This window comes from Juglans microcarpa x Juglans regia, chromosome 2S, assembly GCF_004785595.1.
Source record: "Juglans microcarpa x Juglans regia isolate MS1-56 chromosome 2S, Jm3101_v1.0, whole genome shotgun sequence".
Classification (NCBI taxonomy): Eukaryota; Viridiplantae; Streptophyta; class Magnoliopsida; order Fagales; family Juglandaceae; genus Juglans; species Juglans microcarpa x Juglans regia.
In genome coordinates, this window is record NC_054597.1 from 10,688,100 (window position 1) to 10,715,022 (window position 26,923).

Consider the following 26,923-nt stretch of genomic DNA (forward strand, 5'->3'; position numbering starts at 1 on the left):
GGTATCAGGCAAGATGATCCAATTTCGCCATTTCTTTTTATACTGGTCACAAAAGCACTATCTGGAATCTTATTGAAGGCCGAAGCTTAACAGAAACTGGAAGGGATACAAATCAATAGAAATAGTCCAACTGTGTCACATTTACTATCTGCAATGACAGAATTATCCTCACAAAGGTAACAGAAAAAAATGCATAAAACATATCAGAATGTTTGGCAAAATATCAAAGTTGGTCCGGACAAAAGATAAATCTGAATAAATCTTCAATGTTTATTACAAGGAATACAAACCAAACAACAAAAACTTCTATTTCCCAATGGTTACTTTATAAAACAGCATCGGCTAGAATGAAATATTTGGGCTTACCAACCTCGTTCAACAGAAGCAAACAAGAAAATTACAGTGAAATGCTAACCAAAGTGGGGAAAAATTGGAAGGTTGGAAATCAAAGCTACTAGTCTAGGCAAGCAGAACGATGCTAATCAAATATGTAGTAAGCACGACACCAACATATCATATGAGCTCTTTTCAGCTACCAAAATCAGTCTGCAGATCACTTGATACATTTTTCAAAAACTTTTGGTGGTGATTCTCAAAGGACAAAATTCATCATATGACATTAAAGTCTTGGAAGTCTATCTATTTATCAAAAAAAGAAGGTGGCCTGGGTATCAGATTAATGGAGAAAATTAATCAAGCAATGCTAGTAAAAACATGATGGGAATTAGGTGGACCTACAAATGGTTCGTGGCATTCAATCATAACTGCTAAATACCTAAAGAATACAACTTTTTGGGAGGCAATACAGAAGGCAACTGACTCATGTATGTGGAAGGGAATACTCAAAATAAACGATTTGCTCAACAAAGATCGTTGCTTCCAAATCTATAGTGGAGAATTTGTAAATATCTGGTCAGATCTATGGATTTCTTCACTGAATAACTTCAAACCACAGTAAGTACAAGGTATGGCCCTTGATTACCCAACTCTTATAGTTTTAGATCTCATAATCAATAATCCTAGGAGTTGGGATGTTCCAAAAATGTGAAATCTCTTTGATCAATAAAGTATATCAGAAATACAAAAAATCTCGCTCTCAGTAAGATCATTTGAGCAAGAAAAAGTTTTTTGGGCACTAAGTCACAATGGAAAATACTCTGTTAAAACAGCTTATCAGGCAACATTGCAAACCCAAGTATTAGTTCAACCTGGATTCTCAATATCACTCTTCAAGCCAATGTGGAGCTTTAAAATTCATGATTGCCATAAATTACTGATTTGATAACTACTTTGAAATATTTTTCTTACTAAATCACGAATTGGTGATTTCATTCCCTATCAAGATTCAGAAGAATGTCCACTCTGCAACCAAGAGAGAGACTATAAAGCATCTTTTTATAGACTATCTTGTCATCAAAATTTTGTCACAACAGAGAAATTGGCCTCTAAATCTAGCAAGATTGCCAATTGATTCTATATCAGTTTGGATTAGAATGATCATCTATCCAGAAAAAGAATTGGAACTTCGAACAGAAGAAAGGCACCACTTCCAGCTATTTGCAGTTATAATGCTAGATTTTATTTGGAGAAAGAGAAATGACATTGTTCACAATCACACATTCTTATCACTTGAAGAGGCAAATGTCCAGCTGAAACACTTCTATGAAGATTATAAAGAAACTTAGAAAGAAAGACAGAGTCAACATAGCAAAGAATAAGAATGGAAACCCCCTCCTTCATGTTATCAAATCTTCTCTTTTGATGCAGCAATATATGAACAATTCTCAGTAGTCTCAGAAATACAAAGAAATCACAGTGGAGACATTCTGGGGATAAAAACGAAAAAACTACAAACCACTATCCCTCTAGTGGTGGAAGCCTTGGTAGAGCTATTAGCACCCAACATGACTTTCAATCAGAATCTAGCAATAATAGAAGGGGATGCTTAGTCGGTATTTACATCTATTGAGAATCTTGATTTCACTCATTTCTGGAACATATCAACAATTATTGGGGACATTCTTCTCATCTCCTAGCATCATCAAGATTGGAAATTTACTAAGATACATTGATCTCAAAATCAATGTGCGCACTCAGTGGCATAATGGGCAGCTACCAATCATGTTTTTGGAAGCATACCCTTAGATAATATTTCTAGTTGTTTCTTGTATATTGATAGCGGAAATGATTCACCTTAAACTTTTGTACATTTATTTATATATAATATCTTTATTTATATATAATATGCTTGATTATAAAGAAGAAAAAAAAAACAGTTTTCTTAAGCATTTCTGGTTGCTAAAGTTATTTGCGGAAGTGAAGGTGGAATGGTGTGGAAGAGTTCAGGCAAAGAGAGAGAATGAGTTATGAGTTACGTATTAAGAACGCTGAGGAAAAAGCGAGAGGTGGACACAATCATTAGAGACACCATCGACAAGGTCCTCGTCCTACGTTTTGGCTACTCTTCCGACCCCGTCTATCTCCATCTCGATGACGCCGTACGCATCTCTCTTTTCCCCTCTTCTTCCAATTCCCCCTTGTCTCTGGATTGAATTTCATCATTGGAACGAATTCTCAAATGAGTGAATTTGATGATGCATTTTGCTTTCTTTAATTAACCATCTATGCATGTAGCTTTGCAAATCGGCTCGGGAGGTGTCCAAGTTTGCTAATGTAGTACTCGTTGATATCGATTCCGACAAAATTCAAGTTTATGCCAACTACTTTGACATTACTTTCATATCTTCCACTGTTTTCTTTTTCAATGCTCATCACATGAAGATGGACTCTGGGTACCTTTTGTTTCATTCTTAGTTTTCACTATACTCCCTGTTTAAAAAAATATCTTTCAACGATATATTATATGTATAACTAATTTGATTACATGGATTGAATCTTCATATAAGTAAGGCGAACAATTGATTAGGTTTCTCCTGCTGGAATTTCAAATGAAATTTGCCCCGATACCGCTTTTTCTTTGACCTTTTACAAATTTGTTACGTATTTCTTTTATGCTGCAGTGATATTTGATGTTTTTTTTTACCGCTACATTCACAAATGAATTACACAAAATTAATCACACAAACTGATGTAACTTCATATGATCCGTTAAATCTACTTTATAATTAAAGTAACTTTATAATCTGACAAATCACATCAAATCACGTCAGTTTGTGAGATTGCTTTTGTAACACCCGGGCCTAGCCAAGCCCGCTTTACAAAATTTTTGAGTTTATAGGTAAGAAAAGCCCATTTCGGGTTAACAAGTATTTTTTTTTTTTATGGACATTGAGCCCGATTTTTTTTTTAATGGCGGACTATGATTTATCAATAGGTTTGATAATTAGGTTTTGATTCTTTTAATAGACCGAGTAGATATTCACTCGAAAAATTTATGGAACAAGTGTAATTTTTTAGGTTGGGTTGAGGTCCAAAACTTAGAGAAAAAGGCCATGCATTAACCCCATTCAAGATCCATGACGTGGGCTAATTATTTTCAGGTTAAAGAGCCCTAGCTGTGAAAAATAATTTCAGACTCCACGTTATGCACGTTCGTGTTCGTTTAGTCACTGCACTCACGTTTGCACTCTCATGCATGTTGGCCTCTAATCTCCTCAGCTTTAGGGTTTTTGTTTTTGTTTTGTTTCAATCACTTTTTTTTTTTCACACGTTAACTTCTCCGCACTACTCTTTTCCCATCCGCATGCATGTCTACCTCTTTTGATTCTCTAGGGTTTTCTTATCACCCATATAAATAGACACTTTTATCTCATACCTTTGGAAAACCAGCCACAAGAATCACCCAGCCTCTCCTAGTCCGACGCCTATCCCTCCACTGTAAACGACAATCACCCAGGGCCCAAAGCCTCACCTTGCGCCACCACCTCCTGACGGCCTCAGCTGCAGTAACAAGCCATTTTCGTGAGAATGTCCCACTTATACGTGAAGTTCAGCAACCGCGAGCAACCACTACACCATGTCTGGCCACCATCGCTTGCCCACTGCCCAACCTCTTCCCCTCCGTAGCCCACTTCTCCTCCTCACTGTGAGCCCTCCCCCTCAGCGTAGCCGTGCAGCACCCCCAACCACTGCCACAAACGAGCCAAGCCTATAACCCAGCACAATATTTTTCCATGATGCCGCTGCCCTGCCACACGAAGTTGTAGCCAGCAACTCCTCCTTGCAAACAGCGCACCACCCTCCAGCCCATCCTCACCACCATGGAAAGCCAACCACCATCGCCCAGCCGTTGAAGGAAAAACACCCACGTAATACTCTGTTTTTACATGCCAAAACAGGGGAAGTATCCCCATCATGAGCCACGTCATTAGCCCCCCTCCACTTCGACTCCACTGCCATTAGAGGACATCGGAGGTCGAGTCTTCACCTTCGAACACTGCCTTGGTAGACGCCCAGCCCCAGACCGTCGCACGCCTCGCTGCATCACGGTGAGTTTCTCCGTCTCTCTCTCGCTCACCACTCTCTCGTGTTTGCTGGTGCGCAACCCAGCTCGACAGAGTCTACGCCGCACTCCTGCTCTTCTGTCGCGCCACTTCGGTCCCTTCAGCCAACCCCGTCGTGCCTCACCCCTCCACGCGTGCCTCAGTTTCCCTTGGGTAAGCTGCTGCCGTCGCATACTAGGTGTTAATCCCGTATGTGTGTTTGTTTGGTTTATTTCTTATAAGTTATATATACATACATAATATATATGATATATATGGAAAGTTTTGTTGGGTACTTATCAGTTTTAACCTAATATATATATATATATATATATATATATATATATATATGGAAAGTTCTCAGGTTTATGTTTTCGGGTGAGAGGTCTTTTTTTTTTTTTTTGGGTTATGTTTTTAAAAATGGTCTTGGTTTAATTTTACTTAAGAAAATACATTATTTTTATAATGATAATAATAAAGATTTGTAATATGGTATTAGTACTATTATATTTTTTTTAATATATTTCTAGAAGTACAATGTAGTGCAAGACTTTTATTTTGAACTCTTTAAAGAGAGATTAATTAAGTCTATTTTAATTAAATGGTATTTTTGCTTTGTATACTTTAATAGTTTTTCTTTTATATAATTATGTTATACAATTTTATTATTTTATAATTTGATCTCATTAGTAAATAAGTTAGATTTTGTGTTTTGTTCGGACTGATTATTGGGGCATTGATGAATTTGGAAAATGTGATGATATTTTAGGATTACGTGAAGTTATGTTTTTAAAGAACTAAAATAGGTCATTTTAGCATCTTAGGCTTAAATATTTAAATATGTATTGGATTGGAAATTTATGAAAATTCCGTTATTATGTATAGGTGGCGATTAATTATTGTTCGACATTTTTGAAGAAAATTCTGAAAAAACTAAGAAGTCCAGGTAAGCGGGGTTCCTATGCTAGACTTTGCATTAAAATAAAATGAGCTGAGGTTGATTTTTTGAAAAATATACATATTTGGTTATGGAAAGAAATTTGAACTACCTCAGTTATTTGTTCTGCATTACTCATGAGATTCTGTTTAAGAAGAAATTATTTTCTGTCACGAGTGGTGTAGACATGAGCTTATTTTTGACATTCTGTTTCTGAACTATGCAAAAGAGAGCGAATACGTAATTTTGTGCATAAATTATGTTTTTGAGATATGATTATGTTCTATTCTGAAGATGTTTTGTACTCTGATATGATATGATATGATTTCTGAAAACCTCTAGCATAACATTATATTTTTGTTCCGTTCTGACCTTACCACGGGTGTAAAACTGTGGCCTCTATTCGGGTTGGTACTAACTTTTCTGTTTCTGGTGCACCCACTTTGGAAACAAAGTCGTTTTCTGCGTGGTCTTTTCTATGTGCACACTCGGGACTCCGAGAATGAATAAGGGAAAGATTCACATTCTGTTTTTGCTCGTTTAGCTACCGGAGTTTGCACAACCCTACCACGGGGGTTAAATATGGTATCTATTCTGATATGATAAGATAAGATGTGATGTTTCACAAGAAGCAGAACTCCATTGATGTTGTAGAGGTAAGCAACCTCAAAAACCGAATGACTTTGAGACTCTCTATTATGTACATTTTTTGCTCTTGCCGTAGGAATGAATGTTCATTTTCATTTTTATGCTCGTGTGAAACTTGTCTGCCTTGTCATTCAAACCATTATAAGCTTCTTCCAATCTACATCAAGACATGAAGAAATTTAATTCATCACGGGGATTCTTGTGATTGCAATATGTAGCAGTTACATTGGTATCCAGAAGAAATTTTTCTCTAAACCAGTTCTTTGTAAGGTTAATCACAAGATTAAGTCACCAGTTCCGAATTGAGATTTTGCAATAGTCAGGAACTATGTGTTCTCTTATTTACAGCCTGCCATTTGCAACATTTTCTTGAAAGAAAAGATCTTCGTTGCTTCAACCAGTGTTATGGCCTTCAACCATTACAAGAGGCATAATACAAGGATCTACATAGCCCACATCAAAAGTTTCTTGACTCAATGAAACTGCTTTTTTGGCTAGTTGATGTGCCACTTTGTTAGCATCTCTTCTCACATGCTTGAATTTTTTAGTTTGTATCAAGCAATGTGGCCAATACAAGGCCTCCATCTAATTTGTCATCAAATGGAGGAAAAATATCATGTACAATTATATTAATGCCTACCCAACTACAGTGGGCCCACCCACCGTCCTACCTAGCACAGCATGGTTGGGTAGGCACCGCCAAAAATGGCCCTAACTAGTCATGATGTCATTGTTGGGTGTAAACTTTGTTATTGCAATTACCTCTATATATATATATATATATATATATATATATATATATATATATATATTTTGTAATTGATTTCCATTGTCGATTTGACAAGAAATATGGTGGAGACCTTATATTGAAAAAAGGGACGAAAGTTAGATAATTGAAAAAGACAACATAAAATGATTCTCTTATAATTTTTCTAAACTTTTGTTACACAAGATTTGAAAGTTGCTTGCTTGTCCAAAGGATGATATGCAAATAACTACTGTATTGTAAATGATTGGTGCTTGTAGATATATGTATGGTAGAAGTATGCATAATGCTCTTTAACATTCTTGCAGGCAATGTACAGAGGGGCCATGAAAGGCATGCTGATAGTGAGTTGCCCTCTGCCTTCAGAGAGAATACCGAAGAATCAATTGTTGTACAGGGATGTGTAAAAGGTGAAGTGACCTCAGTAAGACTCGATGGAGCTTGAAGATTATCCTATACAGTACATGTTGATTTGAAAGAATTCTAAGTGTTTTTTTTCTCTCTCTCTCTGGGGGAATTTCCGCAGAAAAAATTGTTAAAGAGAGTGAAAGTTTTTTGCATTGTAAATTTCTTTGGTAGATTTGACATGAACAAGAAAAAATAAATAAAAGAGAGTGAAGTATTAGAGAAATTGCAAAGTTTGTTTTGCATGCTACCAAAGGTGCCCAGGCCCGTTGCCTTGTCATAGTAGATATTGTACCATTCTGCAGAAGAGAGAGATGGGTTCTAGATCGCACTACTTTAGATTTCGTTTATTTTCACAATTTATTTTATTTCATTTAATTATTATAATTTTTTTAAATTTACATATAAATTAAAATAAACAATTTAATTTTTTTAAATCTAAAAACAAAAATTATATTAAAAATATATATTTTAATAATATTTTATTCAACTTTCATCTCATTATCAACAGACAGCTTTGTTGTGTATAATTCCTTTCTTATTTCTCCATTTAACAACAAATTATTTTTTTGTACAGTTAGCATATCAGTTGACAGATTATAGTTTCCATGTATAAGGCTAGAATAATGTGGGCATTTATTTCTTTTTATGTAGAGCATTTATTTGTAAAGTCTATATAATGAAAAACACCCTCAAGGCCAATTTTCAGCCATATTCAAACGCTTTGACATGGTATCAAGAGCCGTCTCTTAATTTTTCTTGCTTTTTCTGATTTTTTTCTCGGGACTTTCAACATTCGTGTTTCTAGGTTGGTGATTTCGGCACTTCTTTGGTTGAGTGGCTATCGGCGTAGCCCTCTCTTGGTGATTTCAGCACTTCTGTGGTTGGGTGGCTGTCGGAGCAGCCTTCTGGTGGTGAGTCCGGCATCTCTGTGTGTTCGTGGCTGTTGGAGCAGCCCTCTGGTGGCGATTCCTGCTTTCTGCGACGTTACTCTATGGTTGGGTGCCATTTGCTTCTTGCTTCCTCTCGCAGACACGATCGTAGGTTTTAAGTTCTCTCTTTATTTCGGTCTTCTTTGGTTATTTTTTGTTTTGCTTTGTCTCGGGTTTCACTTATTTGCGATGGACTCTGCACCTGTATATGTCAAGTTTGCGGGAAAAAATTACTCTACTCAGGCATTTCAGTTTGAATTTTTTCTCAAGAGAAAAGATATTTGGGGCCATATTGATGGTACGGATGTTGCACCACCATCCAACATTGACAAATCCAAGGATCCAGTGTCTTCTCTTTCATGGGTTGTGCTTGATACTTGAGTCATGTCTTGGCTTCTTGGTTCGATAGAGCCACATATTGTCACCAACTTGCAACCTCATCGCTCTGCTCAATCCATGTGGAATTACTTGAAGAAGGTTTATCATCAAGATAATGATGCTTGTCATTTTCAGTAAGAGCATGCGATTGCTATTTTTCAACATGGCAGTTTTTCAATCCAAGACTACTACTTAGCATTTCTGAATTTTTAGAACGAATATACAGATCTGGATACAGCGGATGTTCCTGTTGCCGCTCTTCCGCTCTTTCAACTATTCAGGATTTTCACAAGACTAGTCGGCGTGATCAGTTTCTTATGAAACTACCGCCAGAATATGAATCTGTTCACTCCTCTCTGCTGAACAGATTTCCTGTTCCTTCTCTTAATATTTGTTTTGGTGGGTTACTTCGCGAAGAACAACGTTTCAGTACTCAAGCTACTCTAGAGTAATCTCATGGCAGTTTAGGGTCAGCAACTGTGGCTTATGCTGCCCAAGGATGAGGATCGCCTATGCCTTCCAAAAACTTATAGTGTTTTTGCTGTAAGGAATATGGGCATATCGCTGCCCATTATCTCAAAAAATTCTGCTCTTATTACAAGAAAAAAGGGTCAGATTATTAAGGAATGTCACATCCGACCTTAAAATCGTCAGGCTCAAGCATTTCAGACTTCTGTCATTATCTCTCCAACAGCGATTTCTACGGCACATGCCTCTTCTCCAAGTGATTCCTCTGTTACTGCCCCTTATGTAGTGAGTTATTGCACACCCAAAATGGTGTAGCAGATGCTAGTTTTGGCATTCTCGGCAATGGGGTTTTAAGGTAAAAATTCTACTAAACTATATGGTATGTGGACTCGGGGGCCTCTAATCACATGACAAATAATCCCACGGCTCTGTGTCATGTTTGACCCTATGCTGGAAAATCTGTTATTCAAACTGCCAATGGCAGTTCCTTGCCAATAGCTGATGTTGGAGATGCATCTTCTAAGTTTACTAATTTGTTTCTTGCTCCTCAGCTTTCCATGGATCTAATTTCTGTTAGTCAGTTAGTCGATAACAATTGTACTGTTAATTTTTTTGGTGATGGTTGTGTTGCGCAGGACCAGGTAACAGGGAGGCCGATCACGAAGGGACCTAAGGTGGGGTGATTGTTTCCACTATTTTTGCCTGTTCCAGCACTTTCTCCAGTTCCTCTTATTTTGTCTTTTGCTTGTAATAATGTTCTAGATCTTAGTATGGTGTGACACCGTCGTTTAGACCATCCCAATACTCAGATCTTATCTCATGCATTGAACTCTGGTTTACTAGGTAATAAAGAGCGATGTTCTTCCTCTCTTGAGTGTGCTTCTTGCAAGCTTGGTAAAAGCAAAACTCTTCCCTTTCCTTTGTATGTTAGTAGAGCTTCTCACTACTTTGATCTTATCCATAGTGATGTTTGGGGACCATTGCCCGTTAGTTCACATGAAAAATTTAAATATTGTGCGACTTTTATTGATAATTATAGTTGATTCACTTGGGTATACTTTATTAGCTCTAAATCTGAGGTCTTTCGTACTTTCATTGTGTTTTCAGCGCATGTTGAAAATCAATTTTCTACTCCTATCAAGACATTACGCACCGATTCCAATGGTAAATATTTGTCTAATGAGTTTCATAAGTTCTTGACTTCTAAAGGTATTGTTCATCAATGTTTGAGTTTAGCTACTCCACAACAAAATGGAGTAGTCGAATGCAAAAATCGTCATCTTCTGGATGTGGTACGTACTCTCTTGTTAAAATCCTATGTTCCCTCCATGTTCTGGGTTGAGGCTATGAAAACTACTACTCACTTGATTAATCGTTTACCTTTCCAAGTCTTACAGATTGAGTCTCCCTATTTTCACCTGCTTGCTAAGCAACCTAGTTACGATAATCTCTGTACCTTTGGTTGCATATGCTTTGTCCATTTACCTCCTCATGAGCGACATAAATTATCTGATCAAGCTGTTAGATGTGCGTTCTTGGGATATAATGTGTGTCAAAAGGGATTTGTTTGATATGATTCTACATTACATCGTACACGTATTTCTCGAAATGTTATGTTCTTTGAAAATCAACATTTATTTCCTATCTTCTTTGCCCTCCTCTTCTACCATCGTTCTCCCCTCCTTTGAGCAGCAATTCTTGGATCTTCATCTAGTCAATTCTCTCTTTAAACTAGGTATTGTGTATACAAGACATCCTCGCACACAGTCTCATCAGGTGGCTCACCCGATATCTGATCTTGCTACACTCTAGATCCAGTCAGTTGTAGCACCTCCAACACCTATGGTACGCTGCTCTCCTTGAGTTTCTGCACCTCCAGATCAGTATGGATTTCCTTCTTCCAGTTTTGGCCATTTTATTTCAGCTCTTACTACTACATTGTCCAATTTTGATACTTTCACGTCCTACTCACAAGCTGCCAAGCATGAATGTTGACGACAAGTTATACAGGAAGAAATCACTGCTCTAGAGGCCAATCACACCTAGGACTTTGAGTCTTGTCCTCCTACCATTACTCATTTGGGATGCAAATGGGTTTACTCAGTCAAGGTCCGATCTGATGGGAGTTTGGTTTGTTACAAAGGTTGGCTCGTTGCACTTGAGAATAATCAAGAATATGGTGTCAATGACGAAGAGACCTTTGCTCTTGTGTCTAAGATGACTATTGTTCGTACTATTCTCACTCTTTCTGCTTCCAATGATTAGCCACTACATCAAATGGATGTCAAGAATACCTTTCTTTATGGGGATCTTAACAAGTGCATTTATATGAAGCCACCCCCGGAATTATTTTCCTCTCCAACTCAACATGTGTGTAAGCTTCGTCGCTCTCGTTATGGTTTCAAACAAGCCCCAAGGGCATGGTTCAATAAATTTCGAACTACTTTATTACAATTTTCATTCAAGCAGAGCAAGCATGACTCTTCCTTATTTCTTCAGAAATTAGACATGGGTATTTTTATCATTTTGGTTTATGTTGATGATATTGTGATCACTGGTTCATATTCTACTTTACTTGGCCAGCTCAAGACTCATCTCTCAGAGTCCTTACGAGAATAGTACAAGTGCATTTATATGAAGCCACCCCCGGGATTGTTTCCTCTCCGACTCAACATGTGTGTAAGTTTCGTCGCTCTCTTTATGGTCTCAAACAAGCCCCAAGGGCATGGTTCGATAAATTTCGAACTACTTTATTACAATTTTCATTCATGCAGAGCAAGCATGACTTTTCCTTGTTTCTTTGGAAATCAGACATAAATATTGTTGTCCTTTTGATTTATGTTGATGATATTGTGATCACTAGTTCCGATTCTACTTTACTTAGCCAGCTCAAGACTCGTCTTTCAGAGTCCTTTCATATGAAAGATCTTGGGCCTCTCACATACTTTCTTGGTCTTGAGGTGCATCGTAATCCATTTGGTATTTCACTCAATTAACATAAGTATGCTAATGACATGGTGGCTATAGTTGGACTATAGGAGGCCACCCCTATTGATACTCTCATGGAATTGAATGTCAAGTTTCGTAAAGAGTAGGGTGACTTACTTGTTGATCCAAGTTTATACCGAAAGTTGGTGGGTAGCCTTGTCTACCTCACCATTACTATCGGACATCTCTTTTGCTATACAACAAGACAGCCAGTTTCTTCAGACTCATCGTCATCTTCATTTGGCTATTGTTCGTAGGCTTATACGCTATGTTCATGGCACTTTTGCCTGTGGTTTATTCTTCCCTACAAGCACTTCACCTCGCCTTGCTGCTTATAGTGACGCTGACTGGGCTGGCTATGCTGATACACTTTGCTCTATCACTGGTCGGTGTGTGTTCTTAGGTGATGCGTTGATATTCTGAAAGAGTAAGATGCAAGACAGAGTCTCTAAGTCATCTACAGAATCTGAGTATCGGGCGATATCTCTTGCTTGTTCCGAAATTATTTGGCTTCGCGGTTTACTTGTTGAGTTAGACTTCTCTCAGACCTATCCTACCCTTTTACCTGCAGATAATAAGAGTGCAATTCAGATCAAGGCCAATCCTATCTATCAGGAGTGCACAAAGTATATTGAAGTCAACTATCATTGTATCCGTGAAGCCTTTGAAGCTCGTGTTGTCACTCTTCCACATATTTCCACTGAACTACAACTTATTGATATCTTCACCAAAGCTCTCACTCGCCATCACCATCCCTTCTTACGTGGCAAATTGATTCTTGTTGATCAACCCGCATCAATTTGAGGGGGGCTGTCAACGGATTATAATGCTGTCCATAATTCCTTCCTTATTTCTCCATTTAACAACAGATTATTCTTTTGTACAGTTAGCATATCAGTTGACAGATTATAGTTTCCATGTATAGGGCTAGAATCATGGGGGCATTTATTTCTTTCTATGAAGAGCATTTATTTGTAAAGTCTATATAATGAAAAACACCATCAAGGCCAAGGTAGATTTTCGGCCATATTCAAACACTTTAACACTCATCTCATCTGTAAAAACAAACGAAATCTTACATCACATACTTCCATGTAACCAACATGTGATTTATCATCTTTATCCTTCTATTTAAACACACATTTAATTATTAAGATTGAATGATAAAAATGACAAATTACATGTCAATTAAGTGGATGTGTATAGTATAAGACTTTCATATAAAATTTGTAAAAAAGGATTACAACATTTCCCTTTTGTGATGTGGCATATTTTGCATTGTGTTGCATATTCTTCAAGGCAAGTTGCCATTAGGGTCTGTCTTCCAATCCAGAGATAGTTACTCCCGTATAAAAAATAGGTTTCTGTCGATATCAATTTGGATCCTTAGAGAAGAGGAGAAGCAGCAGCTCTGTGGAAAAGGAAAAAAAAAAAACGTTCACTTTAAATGGGGTGTTCTATTTTCTTCTTTTCTGCAGCTCCTAAATCAACTTCGCATGGGAAAGGAATCAACTTCCTCCTTGAAAACACTCCAAGGACTCGTTTGATTATATAGATGAGAAGAAATTAAATAAGCTATTATTAGAATATAATTTGTATTTTAAGATTTAAAAAAATTGAATTATTTTTTATATTTTATTTGGTAGTATAAGAAAATTATAATGATTATTTGATATGAGATAAGATGATTTGTAAAATCAAAACCGGCCTTAGTCTTGCAGTTTGAATTAACTCTATCGTTGGCATATAATCGGTATCGTGTAAATGTCAAAAAAAAAAAAAAAAAAAAGAGGATTAGATAAAGTGTTAGCTTATGATACAAAATTGCAAATTACAAAGTTGCACTCAAGATTTAACAAAAGCGACACAAATTCATCAAACTATAGGAAAAGAAAGGAACATAATATATTTTGGCCTCAACTGTTATATATCACAATAATATCAAATATTACATGGCGATCTCTCAAAATGGAGAGGGAAAGAAAAAGGCAAGACTCGTAATCCGGACATGAAGGAGATAACCCAATGCACAACTCTATGCCTTTTGAGTGCGTATGTACAAATGAACTCATGTTTTTTGGAACAAAAACGCAGTTAAACTAAGCAGAGAACAGCCTATGCACTCTTTTTCATTTACTACCCAAAGTAAATTTTGTTACAAAAGAATAAACAAATGGAGATGTCTTTATTGACAAAAGGTCATCGAATAGTACTCATGCTCATCCTTGAAGCCTTGATCCTCAACCCCAAGGGCTTTCTCTCGAAGATACTAGACAATCCTGGTACCTGAAGAAGAGAATAGGCGCATATGTATTCATTCATCACAAAATGTTCGGTTTCCCTTGCCTTACCACCAGATTATTAGATCCCTTTGACTGAAGCACTATAGCCATACATCGCAATCGGTTGGTTATCTCAGTAAATGATGGCCGGGTTTCGGGATTTGGGGACCAACAATCTTCCATCAGCTTCCTCCACTCAGGATCACAATGTTCTGGAATAGGAGGTCGTAGAGTGTTCTTCACAATTCCCCCTTCATTCACAATACACCAAATCATAGAATCATAGTTAAAAGAAAGATAGAAAGCTGTTGATATTCTTTAATTATGATGTGTGGTGAAAGAATCGAAGGAAACTAAGAAAATCAGAAATAAACCAAGTCTCTAGTCAGATAAGCTAGTGAAAAGGTTCTTCAAATTGATATTTTACTTGTTGGAATTGTCTGTGTGAAGAATAACTCCAGCCAGCCAATATATTGACATCTTGTAGCCCATTTTTTGTGTTTGAATTATAGTATTAGAAATCGGTATTAAAAATGAAAATATAGATGGTGCGCTAAGTTATATGCAAGTTTGCTATCCAACTTGAAAAGCACAAGCAACCTGCTTTACTAGTGACAACTTGACACAGGCTGAAGCACCACCATCAGTGTACCAATGACAATACCGCTTAGACCATCTTCATCGCAAATGAGGAATTATAAGCATTGCTACCCTAAAGTGCAAGTACACAGGTTCAAATTTTTTAGAGTGGCCACTTCATGCAAAATACTAAAGTTTAGAATAACATCCAAATTTAGACCGCAATACCCTGCTTTGGCAGGTAACAACGGTCTTTGAGCCTCCATCACCACCATCAAACCCAGCCCCCATGCCTTGTCCCTCACCCTACAGCTTTTGTCACCAAACAATGGCACAAACACTATTGCAAGAAAGATGCAGGAAGAAGAAGGGTGGTTTTGTTTTACTTTAGTTTTATTTTCTTAAGGAATCGGGGGCAATTTATATTACAAATTCAAGTATGGGCTATAGTTTTCATCCTTGGGGTAATATTATGGATCTCTGATGTTATTAAGTTCTTTATAAATAGTTTTCTCAGTTGTTTAGGATTAATAGCCATAGTCCTACTTGTGGTCAGATTAGTTGGCAACACATACTGAAGTTAACTCTTTCAAGCATAAAAAAAAAACAAAAAAAAGAAATTTACTAAAATTTTGCAACTATGATCCTTTTTCAAGGGGTGATGTTGAGGAAACCCAGGTGTGATGTTTAGGGTAACTAGGTGTGATGTCCAAATTTATCTTTTCCTTCTTTTTTCTTTAATTTCCAGCAACTTGAAACCTTGCAACCATGCCTGAGTAATCATCCTTAGAACAATGAAATCAACACGTTTAAAAACGTGTGATGTCCACATTTATCTTTTCCTTCTTTCTTTAATTTCCAGCAACTTGAAACCTTGCAACCATGCTTGAGTAATCATCCTTAGAACACTGAAATCAACACGTTTACAAACCTCAGCACAACAAGCCTTTGCTAGTGTCAACCCATAAAGCTAGATCTGCTAACGTTCCAGATTTAGGTCCCGTTTGGATACAGAAACACTCTCAACCCATCTCATCTCATCTCATCATTACAACTTTTCCAAATTTTCATACAAAATATAATAAACAATTCAACTTTTTCAAATCTCAAAACAATAATAATATTAAAAAATAATATTCTAACAATATTTTATTTAATTCATCTAAAACAATCTCATCTCATCTCATCTCATTATCCAAACGAGTCCTTAGTGTTCACATCCCCAACTCAGATCTGAGTTTTTTTTCCTTCTCTCACTTGCTTTGAGCTCCAGATCATACCAACTTGTTACTCTGTAATTGGAACCCCTTAATCCAACCTATTTTCCAGTCTATTTCCACAACTCCTTATCCCAATCAATTCTCCTCAAATACAAACTTAAATAGTCTAATTTTTTTTAGTAGGTAAAACATATTTTATTAATACTGAAATAGGCATAGCCCAAGTACACAGAAGTATAAAAGAGAATACACCTAGTTAGGAACTAGAAATGGATACAAGGAAATCATGAAGGGGAGACCATTAAAATCTGTAGCAATGGCCCAAGTAAATAGTCTTCAAGAAAAAACTCCTAAATTCTTCCAGGAAGTGCTCCCTATCATCAAGATTCCTTCCGAATGCACCATAGTAAACAAATTAAATCATCTAATTAGAGACATAAACCTAGATAACCTATCCCATCCTTCAGAAATTCAATCTATAATATTATTCAATAAGGTGGAACTATTAAATGTAGACTAAGAACTTTGGTCTGCTCTCCACATCAATTCAGTATCAGATCTCTTCTACACATATCATAGCTTTAGCACCACACAACTAGACAGCATACCATAAACCTCACTTCACCGTTGCTTTACTGCCAGAAAACAGTCACTACCCACCATAATATTGTCCACCTCAACTTTGAGTTCAACTCTTGATACATTTGAAAAGATTAGCTTTCTCAATGTTGAAAACCTATAACAATAAATTTTTTTCCATCTTAATCCAATTCCTAAAATGGCCCCACTTCCACATCCACCAATCGCCGGTTCATTTTTTTAATTTACTTTTAATTAGCTAAATATCTCCTACATTTTGCACCCATTTCTTCTTTTAATATTTAAAATTTTAATTGATGAACCTTTTCATTGATAACTTCCAGCACAGCCTCTTTCTCCCTCATTACCATTTGTAGTTGGATACCATACATGCATGCGGATACATTTTTTTAATGAAGGGGACACAGCCCATAATTTTATTATGAGTATGTATACGCATTGAATGTTCCACATTTTCGTAAATGAATTTTTTATTTCTATTTTTTCTTCTCTTCTGTCAGTTTATTGCATTGTCAATTTATTGTTTACTAGTTGCACCAACTGAAGTGATTTCCAAATTAAACAAATCGTTTATTCCCTATTTATAATCATTGCAGCAGTTTTGCCAATGATTCCATTTTACATGAAGAACAAACATGTTAATATTTCAAGGAAATCAGAAAATAATTATTTCATTGCACTTTGAAGCACTCCAAAAGTAGAGTGGCATTTCACGATCAGCTCAAAAACATAAACTTACCAATAATTGCACCACAATGCATATTTTCATAAGGTTCCTCCCCAGTCAAGATCTCCCACATTGAAATGCCAAATGAGAAAACATCGACCTGTCAAAAGCAATACCATATAATTAACTGCTTTACCAAATGATTTTTTTTTTTTTTAACATTGAGTCAGAACTAAAAACGATTTCTTCCTTCCTTTACACTATGACATATAACATGGCCCCACTAACCTTCTCAGAGACCCGACTACTGCTACCATTTAACAATTCTGGTGCCATCCATGGAAGTGTTCCTCGCACACCACCAGACACCAGAGTATTACGTTTAATTCTTGATAATCCAAAATCTCCAACCTGCAAAAACAAACACCATAGACAAATGCAAGTGGTAAATCTGAACTTGCAACTTGAATCAACCAGGATATTCCCCCCCAACCAAAAAAAAAAAAAAAAACACATAAAACTTGTAAACTTGTTAGTATCGTCAAATTATGGCTTCTAGTAGAAGGTTTCCAGCAGAAATCAATTAAGCCAAGTCATGTCACTATCATGCCTCTTGGGGGAAACACTGAGAGAAATGGTCGGTGTTTTGAAAATCGGGAACATTCCTAGGACGAGCTCAAGAGAATCTTCTTCAACACTATATTTTTTTGGGCTACTGCAATGATTTCAATGGGGCTAGTTTTCATGATTTCCTTGTATCCATGACTAGTTCCTAACTCGTAGAATGGTTTTCTCTTTGTACCTCCTGTGTAGTTGGGCAACGCCTAGCTGCTTCTATCAAAAAAATTTTATTTGACCTATATAGAAAAAAGAGCGTTTGTCCCATTTTACCTTGCAGATGGGTCGTTGTGGATCCCTCAGGTTGACAAGCAAATTGTCACATTTCAAGTCAAAATGAACAATATTTTTTGAATGCAAGTATTCCATGCCAAAAGCTGCATCCATGGCAATTATAAGCTTTTTACGACGGTCAAGTGCTCTGCACAAAGAATCCAAAGATGCACATGTGTATAAATAATTATTGGAAGAACATATACAGAAATAATTGGAGGATAAATTACCTATCCTTCTTAAGTAGGACATGCCTAAGTGACCCATTCACCATATACTCGGTTACTGTTGCCAAGGTTCCTCCAGTTCCATCCGGGACGACACCATAAAATGCGACCACATTTGGATGGTGAAGATTTGACAGAATCTGAGCCTCTCTCCAGAAGTCTCTGGTCTAGTAAAGCCGTCAGTTGACAATTTAAAGTTTTGTTCAGATAGGTAAAAGAATTTGGCATTTCAAATTGGGTAAAGGATTCATAGATAAGCGTGCATACATAAGCATTGCATACCAAAAACCATTTGCAATCCAAATAACAGCTTTTATATGATAGAAAACGACCCATATATTCCAGAATAAGTGCCATCAATTATTTTTAAGGCTTCTCAAGATTTCCATCTCACTTGGAAAAATTAACTTTTTAATTTTCATACTCACTATTGTTATTTGAGTATGAGGAAGAACATTAAGAAGAAAAATATGTAGGTACCTACCAACCGTTCTTGTTCCGATGATCTCCCTGAAAAGCAACTCTTTTTTATTCTCTTTATGGCAACATCTGTTCCTCGCCATTTTCCATGATATACAGTCCCATAAGTACCAGATCCTAATTCCCGCAATTCTTCAAGATCAGCATTCTTTATAATCTGTATATTTGAACAAAAAATAAAAAAATCAGTTGCAAGTAGAAACCACACCATTGGAAACATAAAGTAGGGAAAATCTCAGAGAGCTGGTCACTTTTCAGAAAGGAAAATACTACTCTTACCACTAGTCTCTACCGCTATGAGTTTTTTATTTTTTTATTATTATTATTTTTTACTTAATGATTAAGTAAGTATTTTTTAATAATATTATGAATTCTTTTATTTTTTAAAATATATTTAAATGTGTTAAAAAATACATGTAAAAAAATACAAAAAAAAAAAAAAAAACTCAAACCAAAACCGCTAGCGGGAGCCCCAGCGGGAGCTCCCAGCGGTGGGAGTAGCACCACTCTTTCAGAAATAGTTGTATCAGTATCCACAGACAGTCAGCCCAGAAGGGATAAAATCATAGTAAACTAAGAAAATCCCATCTTTTGGGCTATATCCTGGACAGAGGTTATTAAAGAGATATCAGTAGAACCATGAATTCAAATAGAGGCTTCTTCCTTCCAGAAAATCCAAATATTCCGGCAATTGACCATTGCCTTATTAAACTATTGCCTAAGAACCTAGAAAACAAAATTGAAGTCATCCATGCAGTACCTACACAAGAGAAACATAAAAAAACCCTGACCAAGTTCGCTTCTTCATTTCTACCTTTTGAGGGTGAATTTCCTTCAAAGTCACACCAAACACAAGATTTTCCAAGAAAAATTATCCCCCTTATAGGGAAGATCGAATTTATCTAGCACAAAATTTATGTGCACCAATGGATAAATGAACCTTTTACTTACAAGGTACATGACCATGAGTTTGCAAGCTCTATAACGGAGGTAGAAAAGAATTTAGGTCTAAATGCAACTTAGCATACCAACTTCTACATTTATAATTGAATTCTAAATCTTGCCCCGCAGTTATATTAGAAATATATTGCCCATTCAACAACTCTTGTATGATACACTATGGTGGAGCAAGTTATACACTATGGAAAGAAAGATAAGAAGGTTCACGAATTTCGTTCACTTATTTTGGCTAGGGATTAAGAATGCACCAATTCTTGTCTTCTACTTGACCTTTGAGCACACATAATTTCCTTTATCTTTGGTGGGTAGATAGGGATCAAATCCATAGCCCATGGTTCATCAATCAACACAGCTCAACTTAAGTTGGTTTTGGAGTTCAACAATACTTTATTCCCTTGTTGAGCTCTACGCTTTTTATTCAAAGTGGATCGCTAGCTCACCTACAGCTTGCAAAATGTTCCTCTATAGTCCAACTCTTAAAGCCCTTCAACTTTTGTGATTAAGAGGCTAGAGGGCCATAACAAATTTTATCCTTTTCACTTGTCAATTCAACAATTCATTAATAGCTTGAAAAAGGTTTGACAACTTACACTGTTGCTTTCGTCACAGAGTAAACAAACTTCACCTTATACGTGTGAGGGTGAGTTTGGAGAGAGAGTTCAGATGAGATGAGATGTTTTGTTGAAAGTCGAATAAAATATTATTAAATATAATGTTTTAGTATTATTTTTATTTTGGGATTTGAAAAAGTTGAATTGTTTATTATATTTTTGTATGGGAATTTGAGAAAGTTGTAATGATGAGATAGATGAGATGAGATAGGTTTGTGTATCCAAACCCACCCTTAGTCTCTGACTTAACCTAGAAGACCTCAAGGTCTCAGAAAAAAATAGTATGTCCCCCGCTGCCTCAACAAGGTGGTGGTGACAGGGTCTTTTAGGTCAGCAAATAAAATGATAAAGTATGATTTTCCAATCAAAAGATGCTTCCAAAAAAATAATCACATTGAACCATATGATCTAAGACAGGAGCATAAGACCTGCAAGCCATATATGCTGGCTTCCATTTCAGCTATCATTGCATCGCTAATTGATTCAGTCTTGTCCTCATCATCAGCCACAGCATCCTATAAAGAAAAGCACGAAGAAACTCAAGCTTCCTAGTATATAGTAAATTTACAGAACCACAGACCAATCAAGTTCAAGCAATCTTACCTCAAACTCTAGAACTATGCTTCCTTCTTCCTCTGTTGCTGTAGGAGATAAAATATTGATAATATCGTCGCTGGTTTCATCCAGTATGCATGGGGCAGCTCCAGATGAAGACTCTATGCCAGCATGATTAGTCTCAAGCACATCTTCCACAATAATAACAGGCTCCTGCAGATTTCTATCATGAGTTCTACTTGGAGGTTTAGTTTCTGCCAATGATCGATCTTTGGCATTTGATTTCTCATTAACAGGCCCAGCAAAGCCCACACTCTCAACCTTCTGATCAGGGTAATTAACTAAGTTTTCATCTAGGAGAGAGAACTCTGCCTGAAACAAAGCATCTTTGTTTGGATTCTGAGTCATTGTGTAGTCATGCTTATTCCAATTTGAGCTCAAACCAGAATTAGCATGAGCTGTAGATGGGCACAAATCCACAGAGTTCCTTTGAATGGGCTCTTGGATACCCATATCTTTGTGACTTGTAACAGGTTTTAGCAATGGAGGTTCAAGGGAAGCTAGCCCACAGGATGACCCAGTCATAAGATCAGTTGAAGAATCTGCATTGTGATACTGCTGTCTGACACTTGGATATAGGCCTGCAACTTCATAATTCCCAATCTCTGAAATCCCTTTTCCTTCTACACCACTTACTGTTATAGTCAAAGCACAATCCTCATCATTGGCAGTTCTTTGGCTCTCAGGAGGAATTTTTTCCAGTCGGTGGTTTTGGGGGTGCTCCATCAGGTTATCTACAAAAGGCTTAAAATTAATGGCTGAGGATGCAGGAAGCACTTGACCTGAAGCTTGTAACACTTGCATAGAAGTATCAATGCCAAAAGGAGATACGTTGGAGTTCATATCCGGCAATATTGTCTTATATCCCCATCCAGTAGCAGGAGATCTCTCCTCATAAAGCTCTCCACCTTGACACAGAAAAGGATTTTTTTGACCAAACCTTTCCAAGGTTGAAAAGTTTTCTTCAAATTTTTTTGGTATCAAGAAACCAGAATTATTTGAGTCTTTTTCAGCTGTTTGTTCTTTGTCATCAATGCTGCCAGTACCTGTATCGTTAGGTTCATTCCTCCCTGATATTTCTGGACATGTGGAAGAATTCAGCCAATCCGGTCTACTCTGAGATACGGTTTCCACTAACTTATATTGCACATGAGGATAAACAAGATCATCATGCTCATGTGGTTTCAGTGGTTTGTCTTGTGAGACAGTTGAGTTTAGTTGTGGAGATAATTGAGGCTTTGGAAATTTCAAGGGGGACAATGGGTTCATTCCATCTTGTGAGCAGAAAGCAGGGTTTCCTCCATTCTCGTGCAACTTTGAATCAGAAAATGCATGTGGCAACCCTCGATGAGAATCGATGTAGTCACCGGATCCTGAAAATAGACCCAATGGATCTTCTGTGTGAGAGATAGGCTTCTCAGAGTGGAATGTTCTTTCCTTGTGCATTGGTTTCTCACAGGAGAACCCATCAAATTCACCCTCATCTTGATCAAGAGCTGGAAACACAAATTCTTTTCTGGGGTTGTGGTTATGAAAATATCCTCCACCGGGCTGACTGCCATCAACTTGTTTATAAGGATGAAGATGATTCATCAAAGGTACTGCCTCTTTTATAGGGTGTTTGGAACCAGTACTGTCAGTGCTCGAGTCCTCAGGTGTTTGTTGAGTACTGAAAAAGGAAATGCTGCTCTCATTACTAGCCCGGCATGAGTTATCACCACACAATTGCTTATTAGCACTCCTTGAATCTTCCCCCTGAAGTGGGATTGAAGAGAAAGGAAGAGATTTATCAGGAGACCTGCTCCTATTCTGGGGTTGATTAAAAAACTGGGTGGGATGCAAATCATTAAAACCACCCTTTCTCTCCATGTGAAACAGGGCAGTTGGAGAATTTCTGTAAAAACTGGGATAGCAGTCCATATTAGTTCTCAAGTGAAGGTCACTTGCAAAACTCTGTCCACAGGTGTTCTTCCTAGAACTAGGATCCAGGATCCCGTTCACAGCAACAACATATTGGTAATCAGGACTGCTCTGTTGAATAGCATTTCCCTTAAGGGAAGATGTTTCCTCAGATTCACCCAAAGGTATCAAAAAAATACGGAGTCTTTGAGAACCTTCATGCCTTTCAAGCCCATTATATTCATCTATCATGTTATGAAGATCCTCATCAGAAGACACGGATATCAGGGCATCAAGATCCTCACCAGGAAGCTGATACTTGATCGTGTGAGGATGGCTACAAATGCCAAAAGTTTTCTTCACAAACTCTTCCCGTGTAATATTCTTTCGGATCGAAATAATATGTGTCTCACCACCAACATATCTAAGTTTCCCATCACTTGGCCTGGGAAAAATTTTTCCACCAAAACTGCAAAGAAACTTCATTTTCCCAGATTGAGAACCATCTGATGCTCCTGACCCAGGAAAGTTGTTGGAATGAGGGGAGTCAGATTTATATATTGGAGAAGACATTGGGCCAAAACCAGTCCCGTTACAATTCAATTCACCGCTACCCTTCCTTGACCCCTGTCCATTATTACGATCTTCCTTGTGGTTGTTGTTTGATTTATGAGCATAAGCCCCATTTTCAAGCTCCTTCACAGAACCTCTTGCGGAGGCATACTCAGACATGTCAGAGGCACTCTCAGAATCCATTCTGTTCAGCCCAAGAATACCAGTGAGATCCTCATACACCAGATGTCCATTCTGATCATAATTGAATAAGACCTTCTTTTCTCGTTTGTGAGCCATATTAGGTACATCAGGAACTCTTCTAGCAGCAACACGGTCCTGAAGAAACTCCATTGAAAATTCTTCACCTGTCCGTACAGAGAAGTTCTTATTTACGTTGCTTCCTACATTCGGAATGACCGAGGATGGTTGTTTCTGGATCCATTGACCTGATGGGCCAGGCGCCTCTCCAGCCATTGCATCAAGCAACTTCAAAGACTTTAGCTGCAAAATTAATGGTTTCTCAGCTGCTTGAGAAGCTAATTCCTTCTCCAAATCACAAAATTAAGAATAGATTATCTGTTTGTCCTCCATATCAGCTAACCTCCTCACAGATTCAAGCCTACCGTTTTCCATTCCCTAATCATCAAATTCTCCACTTCAGTCTTTGAAGTAAGAACTCAATTGCGCCAGTTAAAAATTTGTTGAAGCCGCGCAGCGGGCAGTATTGTTACTGAAAGAATTCCTGTACATGAGTTTCCTTTATTCTTGATTAAATTTATAATAATGTGTATGTCAGCAAACCGACCGCACAAACCCAATCCCCAGAAAACTCAACAATATCCTCGAGGCTGTCTGTCCCGCTTTTTAATTACACGGATGAAATAAATCTTGGATCATCTATAACAATAGAAGTAAAACCCATACCCAATTAATAAAAATTCCTCGTATTCGAAAGAAATCAGGGCCAAGTCACAACCAGCGCAGCGCCAAAGATCCAAACAGGAAAATTCCTGAGACACCAATCATTTGAAATCAACTTAATATCATGCACGATCCTCCATCAACATGTGAAAGATAAAAATATCAAAATCGACCGATAAAATAACGAATCGAAAACAATTTCCAAATGGGGTCGCTCCAAAATTCAAGACGGATTAAAATAAACACAGAATTAAGAGCGAAAATCGTACGTCCAACGAAAGTACCTGATTTTTGGCGTACCCTATATCTCCCTGTTTCTAGCTCTGTTGTTGGAGCACTCAGAGCTCGCATTGAAGCTGGGGGAGAAATCTGTTCTTTTTTTCTTTCTTCTGTTCGTGATTAAAGCGGGGTGAGATCGAATGGGGGGAAACGGGAATGTGAGCGATTGGGGGCTGAGGAAAGAGATGGGAAGGAAAAGAAAGAGAGGCGAGGCTTACGGCAGCGGAGTGGGTTCTATACAAAGTTCTCTCTGGGTCGTCGGAGAGCGACATTGCCGAGAATTAAGCGCCATCGACTGATCGACACACGAGGAGCGGAGAAAAGAATGCTTTTATGTAACTGTATATACCATATGGCATATAACTATATTTTATATTCCTTTCGCTCACCCTCTCTCTCTCTCTCTCCTACGTGGGAGTGGGATTCAATTTTCAAACTACAATTTAACCTAAATAATAGGATACACAAATATCTCACTCCTAACAAGGACTTGAATTGTTTCAAAAAAAAAAAAAAAACGACTTGAATCCAAATCAAATCATACTTGATAGCTTCTCTCCCATGCTGCTGCATTAAGATCTGATTAACATGCATCACACTTGATGGCCCTTCTCTCTCGTGGGAGTAAGGGTTTTTCTCTTGTTTACCACAGATTATTGTCTCTCAGATTCTATCTGTGGAGTTTTATTTTTTGCTTTGCATGCATGGCTGAGGAGAGGTTGACTATGTTATGGGAAGGTCTCAAACTCACAGAGGAAGAGGAACAAGTAGTTCTTCTCTATGATCAATCCCTGCAAGAGGCATATTGGAAGGGGAAACACTGCCTCATGTCTCTGGTTACATCTGATAAGCCGATCAACATTGAAGCTTTCAAAAAAACTATGGCATTGGTATGGAGGTTGGAGGGATGGGTGGAGTTCTTGGTGACTAGTGACAACTCCTTTTTCATTGAGTTCCAAATGTTGGTAGATAAGGAGAAAGTCTTAAAAGGTCGTTTGTGGACTTTTGATCGTTTTCTAGTTGCTTTGCAAGAAGTAGATGGCAGCCTCCCTTTTAATGCTATCTCCTTTACTCATGAGTCGTTCTGGGTGCAACTTCATAACATGCCTTTATTAGGTATGAACCAGGAGTATGGGAAGCTTGTTGCGTCTGCAATTGGCAATGTGCTCTTTGTTGAAGTGAAAGAAGATGGGATGGGTTGGGGAAGAAGCCTTCGTGTGAAAGCTGAGGTGAATCTCACAAAAGCCTTGGTGCGTGGTAGATGGGTGCAAGGTGGTGACCAGAGGACCTGGATAGCTTTCAAATATGAAAGATTACAAAATTTTTGTTTCAAATGTGGAGTCTTGAAGCACAAAGGTAAAAGTTGTCCCTTAATGCATAGAGATGATGGTGAGGCGATTCAATTTGGACCTTGGCTGAGAGCCACTCCATCTAAAACCAGGTTGTCTGAATCCAGGAAGTATGGTGGCGATGGTAGTTTTGATTAATCAATGGCGGCAGAAGGTGACCGGAATTCAAAAGGGAAGTCCTCCGAGGAATCAAATATGGGGGCATCTATTCAGGAACCTTTAACCAATGAGAAACATAACTCCCTTTATCTGTATCAATCACCCTTAATTAGCCATAAAGATGCTAGTCAACTGTTGGACTTAGACGTTAGGAGTGTAACAGTTTCTAAAAACAGCAACTTTGATTTACTGTCCAGTCTAGATACAATTAAGGCCTTTTCCTCGGGTGAGAATCTACAGAATGAACATTAGTTATTATTGATCCCATGCTCATGGAAATGGTTACAACAGGACTCCTTTCTAAAGCTAACCCAACCAGTTTCACATTTCAACCCCAACAATCTTTAGTCACAAAAAAGTCCACCTGGAAAAGAAAGGCACATGAGGGGATAGGTAAGCCTGATCATTCTGATCTTATTTTGGAATTGAGTGGTGAGAAAAAAAGGGTTCTGAGATCTAATACTTTCATTACTGATATTCCCCAAAGTGATAAAAAAACAAGTGTGGAGATTTGTGATGTTGAATTGGTGGAGGCTGCTTGGCAGCCCCACCACCCTTTATGAATTGCCTAAGTGGGAACTGTCGAAGACTTGGGAACCCTTGAACAGCTCGGGAGTTACACCATTTGGTGCATTCTAAGTGCCCAAACTTTGTTTTTCTTATGG

The 26,923-nt window shown here is 37.7% G+C and overlaps 2 protein-coding genes and 1 long non-coding RNA gene across 6 annotated transcripts; 2 read left to right on the forward strand and 1 right to left on the reverse strand.

Moving 5' to 3' along the window:
- The first annotated feature begins 2,288 nt into the window (after positions 1-2,288).
- LOC121253021 lies at positions 2,289-7,448 on the forward strand. 2 transcript variants are annotated; one of them, XR_005938321.1, is made up of 4 exons: positions 2,289-2,498; positions 2,635-2,813; positions 5,992-6,035; positions 7,054-7,448. It is a non-coding gene; the product is annotated as an uncharacterized LOC121253021 (long non-coding RNA). The 2 variants fall into 2 exon arrangements; XR_005938320.1 differs by having other exon boundaries at positions 2,290-2,498; positions 7,102-7,448.
- A 6,397-nt stretch (positions 7,449-13,845) lies between these two features.
- LOC121253022 lies at positions 13,846-25,103 on the reverse strand. Of its 3 annotated transcripts, XM_041152912.1 has the most exons (10): positions 24,756-25,101; positions 24,475-24,560; positions 21,085-24,051; positions 20,910-20,996; positions 18,915-19,067; positions 18,434-18,597; positions 18,204-18,351; positions 17,601-17,723; positions 17,385-17,472; positions 13,846-14,497 (listed from the first exon to the last, which is right to left on the reverse strand). In XM_041152912.1, the coding sequence occupies exons 3-10, from the start codon at positions 24,022-24,024 to the stop codon at positions 14,286-14,288; spliced, it is 3,915 nt and encodes a 1,304-aa protein (XP_041008846.1). In that variant the 5' UTR covers positions 24,025-24,051; positions 24,475-24,560; positions 24,756-25,101; the 3' UTR covers positions 13,846-14,285. The 3 variants fall into 3 exon arrangements, with proteins under 3 accessions (XP_041008846.1, XP_041008845.1, XP_041008847.1); XM_041152911.1 differs by having other exon boundaries at positions 21,085-24,560; positions 24,756-25,100; XM_041152913.1 differs by lacking the exons at positions 13,846-14,497; positions 17,385-17,472; positions 17,601-17,723 and having other exon boundaries at positions 18,210-18,351; positions 18,434-18,592; positions 21,085-24,560; positions 24,756-25,103.
- Positions 25,104-25,454: 351 nt separating this feature from the next.
- On the forward strand, positions 25,455-26,237 carry LOC121253347. Its single transcript, XM_041153373.1, has one exon. It carries the CDS (start codon positions 25,455-25,457, stop codon positions 26,235-26,237), a length of 783 nt encoding a protein of 260 aa, XP_041009307.1.
- Positions 26,238-26,923: the final 686 nt, after the last annotated feature.